Source organism: Anser cygnoides, chromosome 2, assembly GCF_040182565.1.
Source record: "Anser cygnoides isolate HZ-2024a breed goose chromosome 2, Taihu_goose_T2T_genome, whole genome shotgun sequence".
Classification (NCBI taxonomy): Eukaryota; Metazoa; Chordata; class Aves; order Anseriformes; family Anatidae; genus Anser; species Anser cygnoides.
This window is the reverse complement of record NC_089874.1, coordinates 68,616,227-68,628,489: the sequence shown is the minus strand read 5'-3', so window position 1 is coordinate 68,628,489 and position 12,263 is coordinate 68,616,227. Positions and strand designations below refer to the sequence as shown.

The following is a 12,263-nucleotide window of genomic DNA, read 5'->3' as shown; positions in this document are numbered from 1 at the left end:
CTAAGGCAACATCGGATAGTTTTCTACGTTATAAAATGTAATTCTGAGCTATGATGGCTATATTGAACATGGTACTTTGCGTTAAGCTCAAACAAAACTCCATGAAGACATCTCATTTTGCCTGGAAGGCACAAAGTGGCAGACAGCCTGCCACATCCCACGGGAATAAGGTGGGGGAATGAGGCTCTAAAATAAAATATCTCCCAGCCAAGTCTGCAGCTGGGTTGCAAGGCTTTTTGGATGTCACTGCTAGCTGCTGGACAGGTGGTTGCACACCGTCATCAGGTCACCTATTGCAACTCATCTTCACAAAAAAGAAAACTGATCAAGCCTTTGAAATCCGCAGCTGTTAGGCTTTTTCTTTACTCCATGTGTAATTTTTTCCTGTGGCTAATTCCTGCTCAGTATCCCAAGCCTTAGCTCTTTTACAGTCCAAAAATTGGTTTGTGCATTTTAGCAAAGATCCTTCTGGTTTTATCTGTGTGCAATACTGCTATTAAGTCCCCTTTCTCTGGGATTTTACATGAAGTGTTAGCTCTGAACAAGGTTAAACTGGATGAAGTTACTTTTCAGATCGAGCAGCTACATGCTGAGTGGCGGCTCTTTTATGTATTGCTTTTTCCTTACCCAATCTGGTATGAATATGTAAAAAAAAGTGTGGGGCGAGCTATTGTTGGAAAAGTTCTTCCCTCCTTCAGCAGATGCTCAATATATTTGGCCTTGCTTTATATGTGTTTTATAATCACAAAACTCAGTCCAATTTGTTGAGTATTTTCTTTATTTTTTATTTGTAATTTTTTAATTTTTGAAACAGTTTTTGGTTAATGGAGCTCCTAGTAACCCAGAGGCAGAACATTACATAGAAATTTCTGTTAACCAAAAATAGTTTTGGATCTTTTTTTTTTTTCAGTTTCAGATAAAACTGTTTTGTTTTTTACAAACTTTGTTAATTAAAAAAAAAATAAAGCCCTTTGAAAGTAGGCTTTAAGAGCAAATTTTTTGACAGAAAAATATTTTACATATTTTTTTTGTCTGCTTTTGGTTTCTGGTTTTCATTGGAGATATCCTCACTGTCCTCCACATTTTGTTTCTACTTGGCTTCCAAAAGAAAGAAAAAAATCTATTAAATTGTCTTAGAGTTGTTTTCTTTGATCTTCTCTGAGGTTAGGTTAGTCCAGAATTTCTGATTAAATAAGTACAAATCTGTTATTATCCACTGATATTAGTGGAATCATTTTGTATTCTTCCAGCATGCTGGAGATAGGATTTCTCATAGTATGCAACATAACTTTAATAGCGGGTAAGCTTTGTCTGTTTCTGTAGGTATGTATTGCCCCCATACTTACATGTGTGTAATCAGCTAAGCAGTGAAATTATCTTGGAAGAACAAACTTTTCGGTAGTGCGGACAGCAGCTGTGGTGGGTCACAGAAAGCTTGTGGACATTGAAATGGAAATGAAGAAATTCCTCAACTTCTTTGCTGAAATTTTAAGATAGGCTCCAAATGGGAAGCTTAAACCTACTGTGTTCAGAGAGACTGAGGTGTGGGCTTTGTGGTGTGGACAACAGGCTCTGTGACACAGCCCTGGGATCTGGGATGTTACAAGAAATTCAGGACAGTTTTACTGAGTCTTCAAGAGGGCTTTAGCTTTTGTGGATGAGATGTGGTCATGACTGGGACAAAGGAACAGAAGAGACAAGATATTTTGGAGGGGAAAGCTGTAGAAATTGCCAGCCTGTGAAGCTGTTGCCTTCTCTTGTGCTTCGAGTCACAGAGAAAACAGTGCCCCAGGAGGAGGATGGCTCTGGGCAGAAACTTGCCCTGAACTCAGGGGTGATGGGAGAAGAGGAATGAGGACATGGTGGCCCCCTGTGCATATGGCCTTGGCTTCATGCTGCAGGGTGGCTTGTATCCCGCCTGTCCCCTCTGCTGCTCCTGCTGCCCCAAACATTGGGCGTGCAATGGCATTGGGTTCCCACAGTTTCTATTCTGCCTGGTGCCGAGGAGAAACATATGATGGCGAAGTGATGGAGATGGTTAGGTTCTCACATGACCACAGCAGCTGTTTTTTCCCACTTAGTGCTCCAGAGGAAAACAATACTCATCTGGTTTTCCAAATCCTAAAAAGGGGCTTGGGGTGACCCAGGGTATTGGAGCTAGAACTGCTGTGATTCAGTGTCATACCCTGTTCATTCTGAGAGATCTTGTACAGATACCCAGATGTCCTGTTAACCCTATGCCATGGAAGGTGCTGGGAGCATCCCCAGAAGCAGAGAAATGCCAGTTAGGGGTTACCTTGAAGCCGGTGGTGATGGATGCGAACTTGTTGTCTGCAGTCTCTGGGTTGCCAATGAGGTAGTCCCAGCTTGTGAACATTTTCCAGCTGAAAATGAAGTTGTCATCGTCCCCATCTGCTGTACTCTGATTGGCATTGCGTGCCATCCTGTGTAAGGGCATGCACAGTGACAAGGTCAGGCCAAGTGTTTCACAGAGCCACCACACATCCTGTTTCACAGAGCCACCGCACTTGAGCTTTGCTGGGGCAGCTGGTGGGTGAGGAAGGAAAGCAGGGTGGTCTTTCATGGGGCTTGGGTGTGACTGTCAGGGCTATACAGGCCTTGTAATAAAACCCATAATGTATAGAAAAACTAGAATAGATGATGAAAGCAGGCAAGGGATTGCTTCCACTACCTTGTGCATGATGAAAGACTATTTACAGTGTTTCTGGGCCCTAGGGTAGAGTAAATGATAATGGCTAACTTTAGGTAGTTAAATTTAGTCAAAAAGCACTGGTGCTGTCCAGTACAGTCATTGCAACACAACATTTTAGTGATATTTTTGGTAGCTGCACAATGTTGGAGTGAAAGAGCTTGCAGCAAATCATGCAAGGAGAGGAAAAGGATTATTCTTGTTAATCAGCACAGGAGCAGATACGGCTTCTGTTGTTTCCTCTCTGTTATTTGATCCCTGAAATCCTTGTATGAGACAACAGATGCTGCCTTTTCGTGGTAAAAACACAGTAAATCCCCATGCCCTACTCCAGTCAAAGACTCAAGAGGTTCTTTCTGCTGCATAGCAATAGTCTGTTTCGATAGCAATACAAATACATTGGCTTATCCTTTCTTGTAAGGGAAGGATAACCTCTGCATGGTGTGGCCTCCAGAGTGAGACAGGGAGTTTTATTTTTGGCTTTGCAGACTGTCTTCACAGTGTGACATGATAGCTGTGGGGCTCACACTGGCTTTCCACAACTTTTTTTTTTTCAGTGAAAGCATGTGAAAAGGAAGCTTTGAAACCTACTGCGGGTAAAATCCTCCTTCATGTTCACATGAAGGAGGGAACCCAGATTTGGGAACCCAGCTAGGAGACACTGGCCTTACTTACGATCTTATAACAACCATCAGACTGTAGCCAAACACACTGATCCCAACCATGAAATATGCCATTGGTAGCCTATATTTCAACCAGCCAATGGTCCGCTGGTTGTTGTAGTAGCCATAGAAGAGTGCTGAGTACTTGATGTACCCCTAGAGGAAAAGCAAACACAAACCTTTGTGTAAGCCATTTGGCTGTTCCTCTGTAGGAAAAAGGTTTCTGGTGAAAACTGAAAATTTTAAACAAGGAAAATCATCTTGGCAATTATTTTAGCGTCTCACTCTGAGCCATTTGCTGCCTTGTCATTTTTGAAAGCCATCAATGCACTTATCCTTTTACAAGAGGGAAGAAGGGGATTGTGTCAGAAGATACTGGCTCAAAACTAAAATGCAATTTTTTGTCTATCACTGTTTCATCCTTACCAGAAAAAACCTCTTATTGTTCTTTGTGACTTAGCCCACCTACTTCTCTAAGTCAGTATCAAACACTCATGATAGGAATGCTGTAGTAAAGGGGCTTCCCACCATGATATGAAACTTTTCCAATCAGCTAAGATGCAGTTGATGCTTGGTACCCTGTGGATTTAGCTCCTTTTACTGGCTACTACCTGCAGAGCAAATATAACTAAAGACTAAAATCAAAGTATTCACAAAGTATTTTCACATTTCTGTGAAAAACAGAGCTCAGACAACAACAGCTACGTTGTCTCAAGTAGACCTATTTTTTACTTGCAAACTGTGGGGCATTCAGCAAGCATGCAGTTCTCCTAACCTGATCTCTCTATTTTTCTCTTACCTCATCCAGGTTGATGTGTATCATTGTATATTGTGCCTTTCAGCTCATAAGTTAAGTGTAGTTAATCAGTCTGCCCATGATAGTTGAGTGAGCTCCCTTCCAATCAAGGTTTTGGAAAAAGACAAAGTTGAGACATCACTTGAAAACCATATCAAAGGCTGTGCACTGGGTCTAGTTTAGGGACATCCTAGGGTGCAACATCAGCTGCACATCTGTCCTGCACAAAGCACAGTGCCACAGGTACAGGATAGTTTTGCGTGTTTTTCTTCCGGTGCTGCAGGCTGCAACTTGGGGAAATGCAGCAAGCCTGTGGCTTGCAGACCCAGAACGCATTGGCTTGGGGTTTGGAGCATGTTATTTGTAGCACGTACTGGGTAACCGCAATGAAAAAAAAGCCTCATAAAACATAAAGATTATGTTTCTGGAGGGCACTAGTGACATTTTTTTCTCAGATTGGAATCCCAAACTTTCATCTTTTTGATTCATCAAATTGTGGGGACTGAAAAATTAGTTTTTCTCTGCACATCAAAAAATTAGTTTTTCTCTGCACATCATCCAGTATACTCTTTAAACTCCATTTGTGAAGCATGGTGTCTGGTATCCAAGTGAGATTTATTCCTTTCTGCTCCTCTAGGAATCTGTGATGTGACCTCCTTTCTGTCAAAGCATGCTTTTCCCCTGACTCCTCTCTCTTAAAATGTATTTTTCAGGCTCACAGTATTGCCTCATTGTTTTACCCCTGCTCTGAAATATGTTCCCCACTGCACCTCTCCTGTGGAGCACACTGGACATCCATTCATTTTCAAAGGACAAGCCTCTGTGAAGGGCTTTATTCAACATCTTCTGGCTGCAGAAGGCAGTTTTAAGTTGTTGCCCCATAGCTGGATATTGTTTCACAAGCTTGCCAGGTGGGCGGCTGGCATTGTTTGGCAGAGAGACCCACAGGATCAAGCTCTTGATGAAGAAAGGGTGATGTAGGTTTATTTACCAAGCCAAAGGAAGGAGACTGGCAGGTGCTGGTAGCTAGTCTTTGATATGATGGCACAGCCTCAGCAAAAAGAAAACTTCTTTACTGATGTGAATGTGATGTGCGTGGTTTATTTTCTACTAGAGAAAACCTACAGCTGTGGTTCAGCAAAACACCTGTTTGGTTTTTGTTGTTGTTGGTTGCTGTTTTGCTTGTTTTTTAGGTAGGGAGGTGTTAATTAAAATGATGCTTCATGTATTCTTCCATCATGTTGGTCAGATGAAGTTTTTGTTCGCTACAAACTTATTTGAAGTGTTGCTAGTTGACCCCTGACTCTGGTGAATTTGGATTCTGACAAGCAGGTGAAAAGGCTGGGAGAAGGAAACATAATGGAGCAGATTATCTTGAGTGTCATCACGCGGCACTTGCACGGCAACCAGGTGATCAGGCCCAGTCAGCATGGGTTTGAAAGGCAGGTCCTGCTTCACAAACCTTATCTCCTTATATGACAAAATGACGCGCTTAGTGGATGAGGGAAAGGCTGTGGATGTGGTTTACCTTGACTTCAGTAAGGCTTTTGACACCGTTTCCCACAACATTCTCCTCAAGAAACTGGCTGCTCTTGGCTTGGACTGGCATATGCTTTGTTGGGTTAGAAACTGGCTGGGTAGTCGGGCCCAAAGAGTCATGGTGAATGGAGTTAAATCCAGTTGGAGGCTGGTCACTAGTGGAGTCCCCCAGGGCTCAGTACTAGGACTAATTCTCTTTAATATCTTTATCGATGATCTGGATGAGGGGATCGAGTGCACCCTCCGTAAGTTTGCAGATGACACCAAGTTAGGTGCGTGTGTCAATCTGCTCGAGGGTAGGAAGGCTCTGCAGGAGGATCTGGAGAGGCTGGACGAATGGGCTGAGGCCAACTGTATGAAGTTCAACAAGTGCCGGGTCCTGCACCTGGGGCACAACAACCCCAAGCAGTGCTACAGGATGGATGATGAGAGGTTAGAAAGCTGCCTGGCAGAGAAGGACCTGGGAGTACTGGTTGATAGTCAGCTGAATATGAGCCAGCAGTGTGCTCAGGTGGCCAAGAAGGCCAACAGCATCCTGGCTTGTATAAGAAAGTGTGGCCAGCAGGACTAGGGAAGTGATTGTCCCCCTTTACTCGGCTCTGGTGAGCCCACACCTCGAGTACTGTGTTCAGTTTTGGGCCCCTCACTACAAGAAGGACTTGGAGGTGCTCGAGTGAGTCCAGAGAAGGGCAAGAAAGCTGGTGAGGGGTCTGGAGAACAAGCCTTACGAGCAGCGGCTGAGGGAGCTGGGATTGTTCAGCCTGGAGAAGAGGAGGCTCAGGGGCGACCTTGTCGCTCTCTATAGGTACCTTAAAGGAGGCTGTAGCGAGGTGGGGTTTGATCTATTCTCCCACGTGCCTGGTGACAGGATGAGGGGGAATGGGCTAAAGTTGCGCCAGGGGAGGTTTAGGTTGGATATTAAGAAGAACTTCTTTACTGAAAGGGTTGTTAGACATTGGAATGGGCTGCCCAGGGAAGTGGTTGAGTCACCGTCCCTGGAGGTCTTTAAAAGACGTTTAGATGTAGCACTTAGTGATATGATTTAGTGGAGGACTTGTTGGTGTTAGGTTAGAGGTTGGACTATGTGATCTTGGAGGTCTCTTCCAACCTAGATGATTCTGTGATTCTGTGATAATGGGTTCCTCATCAGAAAATGGTGGTGAACATAAGTCTGTCCCTGTCAGCTTTCTTGGTGCATCAGTACTTGAAGCTTTGCTAATAAACTAGTTTAAATTGTCTGGTTTACATTAGCTCGTTAATTTGTTTGTTTTAACAAACGAAGTTGTGATGGTTTTTATTACAGAAGGACTGGGTCCCATACATGCAATGTGTGGGCCAGCACCAACAACCATTTCATAGTTGTTTCTATTAGCAGCAGCTTTGAAACTCAGATCCCAAGATATTGCCTGCAGCAGCATCCCTTCATGCCTGGCCCATGGGGATGGTAGGAGTGAGAGGATAATTCTCTTCCCAAGGCTGTGAGCAAACTCTGTGGTATGGGAAGATGTTCCCTGCCTACCAACCAGGAGTGCTGCTTGCATTTCCTTTCTGGCTTGCTGGGTTGGAGCAGCTCTTGTTTTTCTTCTTCATTGTGGTTGCCTTTTCAGTTGAAAGTCAAATGGCTCTTGTTTGTACTAAAGACTTTGGTTTTTCAGGATAAAATTCTACATTTATGAAAGTGAGTTGATACAGATGCAATATTTGTTCTATGCAAGCTAAAGATAAAGTAGAAATATGTTTTTTGGGCACTTTTTCCTTGGAAAAAGATATTTTTTTTGCCTGACTTCACAGGGCAACTCTGTGAAAGTGGTGTAAGTAAGTTGCACCAAGCTCACAACTGGGCAATTTACATTGTCACTGGCTTCTATTAATGCTCATGCAAAAATGTAACATCAACTCTGGTGTTTCATTAGTAAAATTATTGTGTAGATAAAAGGGCATGGGGTTCCTAAATCTGCTTTGACTTCCCTCAGCATGGAGCTGTGCAACTCCACTGGCCTTAGTGGATTTTATTTTGCCCCATTGCACCTCATTAACCCCAGAAAGCACATTTTTGGGTGGTGTTAGCCAGCTCTGTGTTGGGATGTGACACATCCCATTTAGACTAAAAGTGCATTTGTTTTGTTCCTGATAAAGCAAGAAATATACACGTTGTGTATACAAACACATATGAGATATGCCAGGAAGCACATTTGTAGATGGAAGGATTCAAATCCATATGCATGTGTCTTAATACACATATGCTATTTTGGCCAGGAATCTCTGGGGATCTGCACTATGGCATCTGCACTGTGGCACTCATGGGTGCGGGCATCTCTTCATCTTCTAGAAGAAAAAGGTTCATTGTTGGTTTACCTCAGGACAAATTCATCCCTGTAGCTTCACTAAATTCTGAAGGGTTTTATCATGTATTAAACTGATCTACTAATCTCTTATGATTAACACCCCTGTACTTACTTCAAAATCCCAAAGAACAGAAAAATCCATAGCTGTTGCTTGTTCAGCCCGGGGTACAGTTTTTCTTGGCATGCTCCCATATGGCATTCCCATCAGGATCTGGTGAGCATTAATAAGAGAGATGTATGTGTAGTATAACACACTGTAGTTTTTGTTTGTTTGTTTGTTGTTTTTCTTCCTTAGTGAGTTGCTTTTGGTTGATTTTTAATATGCATTTTATTTCTTAGTACCTGAACAGCAGTGTAAAATATTGAGAATTAATTTCACCTGAATAACTAGAGGAGTTCCCTTTCCTTGGTAACATCCATTAAACAGGAAATATTTTGCTAATGAATTAGATCCCTCCATGAACAGCTCCAGTTTAAATGTCCTTGGTTTAGCAAGAGGCTTCTTTGTCTGAATTTCATGGGTCTAATGCAATAAAGGGATTAGTTTTATCTATTTATTCAGGACTCTTTGAGAGAAGTCAAGAGCACTGGGTTAAGCTTGCAGTAGATTCTGTATTATACAGTCTTGAATTGAAAAATGGTCTCAAGGTGAGGTGAAGGGCAGTTAGGTTTGGGTAAGAAGCATATGACATAGTGACATAAAGAATAGTTTTCATAGCACAGACTCTCCTGATGACACCATGCACAGCAGTCCTTGCAGCAAGTCCCACAGCTACTGAAGTCCACACAGAGAATGTCAAGGGCTATGGAGAGTTAATAACATATTTACCAGCAGACTCTGGTGTCCATACCAAAATATGTCAGCATTCCTAGCCTAGAAAGGTCCTAGCATATCATCTATCACTTATTTTTAGGGCTATCCCATTAATTTCAAAATCATTTGTGACTAAATGTTTATTGCCTAGCTACTCTCCATATTGTAACAGCTCAGTAGCAATGAGTAACATTATGCATACATTAAAAACAAATTATATAAAGCTTCTTAGTCCTCTACCATACACATAGTTCGCAAAAACAAAACAAAACAAAACAAAAAACAATACACAAACCCCATTTGTATTTTTCAGTGCTAATGGCTACATCTCTTCATTCTGGGAGGAAACAGAGCTTTTGCTTTTGGTAGTGTGAACAACCCCATCAAGGAGAACAAAAGCATGGTCCTCAGGAGAGACTCTATGCTGCATTTTTGCTCCATAAAAATCTGTGTTGAACAGAACAGATGCCACTGTCTGTGTATTACACAGCCTTTAAAGACTGTACAGAGTAATTTAGCCAGAGGTATAATGGCTACATTAAAAAAATATTCAATAAATGACCATATAAAGTTAGCTATTAAATCCTTTTCCTTCTCCAAGTACAGCGAGAAATGCAAAAACTAAAAATACAACTCATCCTTGTGAATCATCTGAACTAGAAATACAGAAAAGGGATGCTTCCCAAAAAAACATTATTTGGCAAAGTGCTTGGGACACCATTTGTTACTTCTCTGGATGGTTCCTTTTCAAGAATCTCCTATGCTCATTGATCTGAGGCCATGGCCCTTGTAGGGCCCAAATGGGCTCCTGAGCCCAAGGTGGGATGTTGGCATTGGTACTATCCATCAGAAACCTTGGCAGTTTTTCCAGTGTGACCTTATCCTTGAGCCTGTGAAAGCTCATGCAATGACATGTTTGTCAAAGCTGGACTCGTCAAATCTGGTGAGGATTGCATTGCAGCTGATGGCTCTGGTCCTTCATAATTATGTAGGAAGTTATATATGAGCCTACTTCATTATCTTCACTGTGATTCATAAAATGCAGAGAGGTGAATAAAACATTTGGAAATGTCCCATAATGTCATTGGGGTTTTCTTAATCTGTTTAAGAGCACAGTCCATTTCTTATGGCACTTACGGACATGAACCTGTACCTAGGTTGTGTTTTTCACTTTAGTTGAAACAGGAAAATAGCTTCATGCTAAGGTCTCTGAGTTCCTATGTGAGCTGTTGGATGGGCAGGATCTTCAGCAGCCTTTTAGGTCTACTGATTTCAATGCAACTTTTGCTCCTGTCTCAGTAACATCCTTGTAAGTTGTTCTTTGTAAGCAATCATCCCTACACATTTCATTTTTCTAAAGCACTGCCAGTTACAAATTCTTATTTGAGCCAACAGTCTCACATTCATGTTAAGCAGTGGGTATGATATTACAGAGAGGATTAAGCACTTACCTCTGGAATTATAACCAGTCCAAATATTAAACCAAAAAGGACAAGATTTACACCGTACATCCATCGCAGAAATATGAAGTAGGAAGCAACTGAGGAGCCAAAGTGACCTTAAAGCAGAAGATACTTAATGGTTAGGAGTTTGGGGGGGGCTAAGCTGTCCTCAGCAAGACCTAGACCCATATACCCCATAGATCTTCCCTCATATATTGCTGAAGACCCTCCCAACTGTCCCCACTGCTGGTGGAGATGCCAAAGACTGGTGTATGTGCTTCTTGTGTGTCACTGGTGCCTGGGGTGAACAGGGACCGGGGGAACTGGAGCACGGTTTGAATGAATGCAAAACTGCCTTAAAAAATGTCTCACTGCTGTCACATGGCATGGAGAAACTTCCACTTACTTTCCACTTCTTTTATCTTCATCTCCCAGGGTATGCACTGGGTTTTAAAATTGTCAAAGTCTCTCTTAAATTTCACCCATTTCTGAAACAAGACAACATGGCTGTGAGTACAGAGGTGCGAAGCGCGAGGCTGCTTTTTCTGTAGGGCTTCCTCATGCCAAGGTTTGGCAGCACTGCTAGAAGTGGGTGGAAAGCCCTGAAGACCAAATCAAAATCTCTGGTCTAGATCTGGGTCTGATCTTTTGGACTGTTTCAGAAACTACCTTCATCTCCAAAGCCCCTCATCCCCCAGGCGTTCACATTCATTATCTGAATTTATCCCTTCCCAGGCTTTTAGAAAACTACAGTTGTCCTATGATTTTACCATGTTATAGAAGGGTGGAAAATTCAGCCTAGCTCTGGACTGAAAGAATTGATGCAGAAATAACTCTTTAAAACAAAATTTAATATGATAAAGTACAGAGCTTGGATCCTTCCTTATCAGACCAGCATCTAAATTCCCATTGATTGCATCAGCTCAGGTCTGGCTCTGGTTTTCACTTCTCAATATAACCTCCATGACAACATGCAACTTGGTAACCAACCTCAGTCTTAAAACACCATCAATGCCCCCCCCCGTCATCTCATCATTAACTGGGAGGATGATATTTTACAGGAGTCCATAGGGCAGTGCAAGAGGCATGGCCTCTCGTGTCTTTAGGGGTACGTTGTCTCACACTTCAAGGTTTCTGGAGATCACAACCAGAAAGCTGTGCTTTTTGCTGTTCAACCAAATCCCTCCTTACTCCAGGGAAGGTGACAATGAGATTAAGATAGGGGGAAATTTCCCTCTGCTCTTTCAATAATCATCATAGAATTGAAGCTGGCTAGTATTTTTTTGAACATGGACAGCAAGTTTTATCCTGACATCCTAGTATTCCTTTTGCCTCCTATGAGTTAATAATCTACCAAAAGTATGCTGAATAAATAAACAGTTTCCATGCTTTTCTCTGCTGTCATTTCTGTACTTACTTTTGCCATCATCATCTTATATGCATACAGCTTTTTGCCTTTCCCTTTTCCCAGGGCTCCTTCAAACTTCTCAACAAAAGCTTGTGCCTCCCTAGTTGGAAAATAAACAAGCATGGATTACTGAAAAAACGAAGGGGCTCTTTAGCTTTACACCTCTGCTTCTTTGAACCCAGCATGACTATGATAATTTCTCTCCCCTCATGCATTGGTCAAGAAGAAAATGATACTTTCTAGCGAAACAAACTCCAAGAAGATGCAGAATTTCCTTCCAACAAACAACTCCATAGAAACAATTTCATTTAGGTTCCTTAGAAGGTAGTAATGATTGCAGTGGTCCAGGGATAACAAGAAAGGACAGAGGTACGTGATACTAGGTAGAATTTTCACCCTGGTCCTACCCCAAAGGGAAAATATGTCAGAAATAATATTGCTTTGCTCTTTTTCCTTTTATTGCAGAACTCCAGAATCTGAGGGTCATAAAATTTTATTTGTAATGATCTCAGGCTCATAGTGTACCTGTGAGACAGAAATGCTGCTT

The 12,263-nt window shown here is 42.1% G+C and overlaps 1 protein-coding gene and 1 pseudogene across 1 annotated transcript in view; one reads left to right on the top strand and one right to left on the bottom strand.

Moving 5' to 3' along the window:
- Positions 1-12,263, bottom strand: part of TMC2 (transmembrane channel like 2) — a 33,431-nt gene that overhangs the window by 16,767 nt on the left and 4,401 nt on the right. The window contains exons 5-10 of the mRNA XM_048053392.2: positions 11,726-11,816; positions 10,715-10,796; positions 10,318-10,424; positions 8,165-8,263; positions 3,386-3,528; positions 2,297-2,444 (exon numbers count right to left, since the gene is read on the bottom strand). Of these exons, the coding sequence (XP_047909349.1) occupies positions 2,297-2,444; positions 3,386-3,528; positions 8,165-8,263; positions 10,318-10,424; positions 10,715-10,796; positions 11,726-11,816 (670 nt within the window). The remainder of the gene's footprint in view (positions 1-2,296; positions 2,445-3,385; positions 3,529-8,164; positions 8,264-10,317; positions 10,425-10,714; positions 10,797-11,725; positions 11,817-12,263) is intronic.
- On the top strand, positions 6,017-6,787 carry LOC136790111 (uncharacterized; annotated as a pseudogene).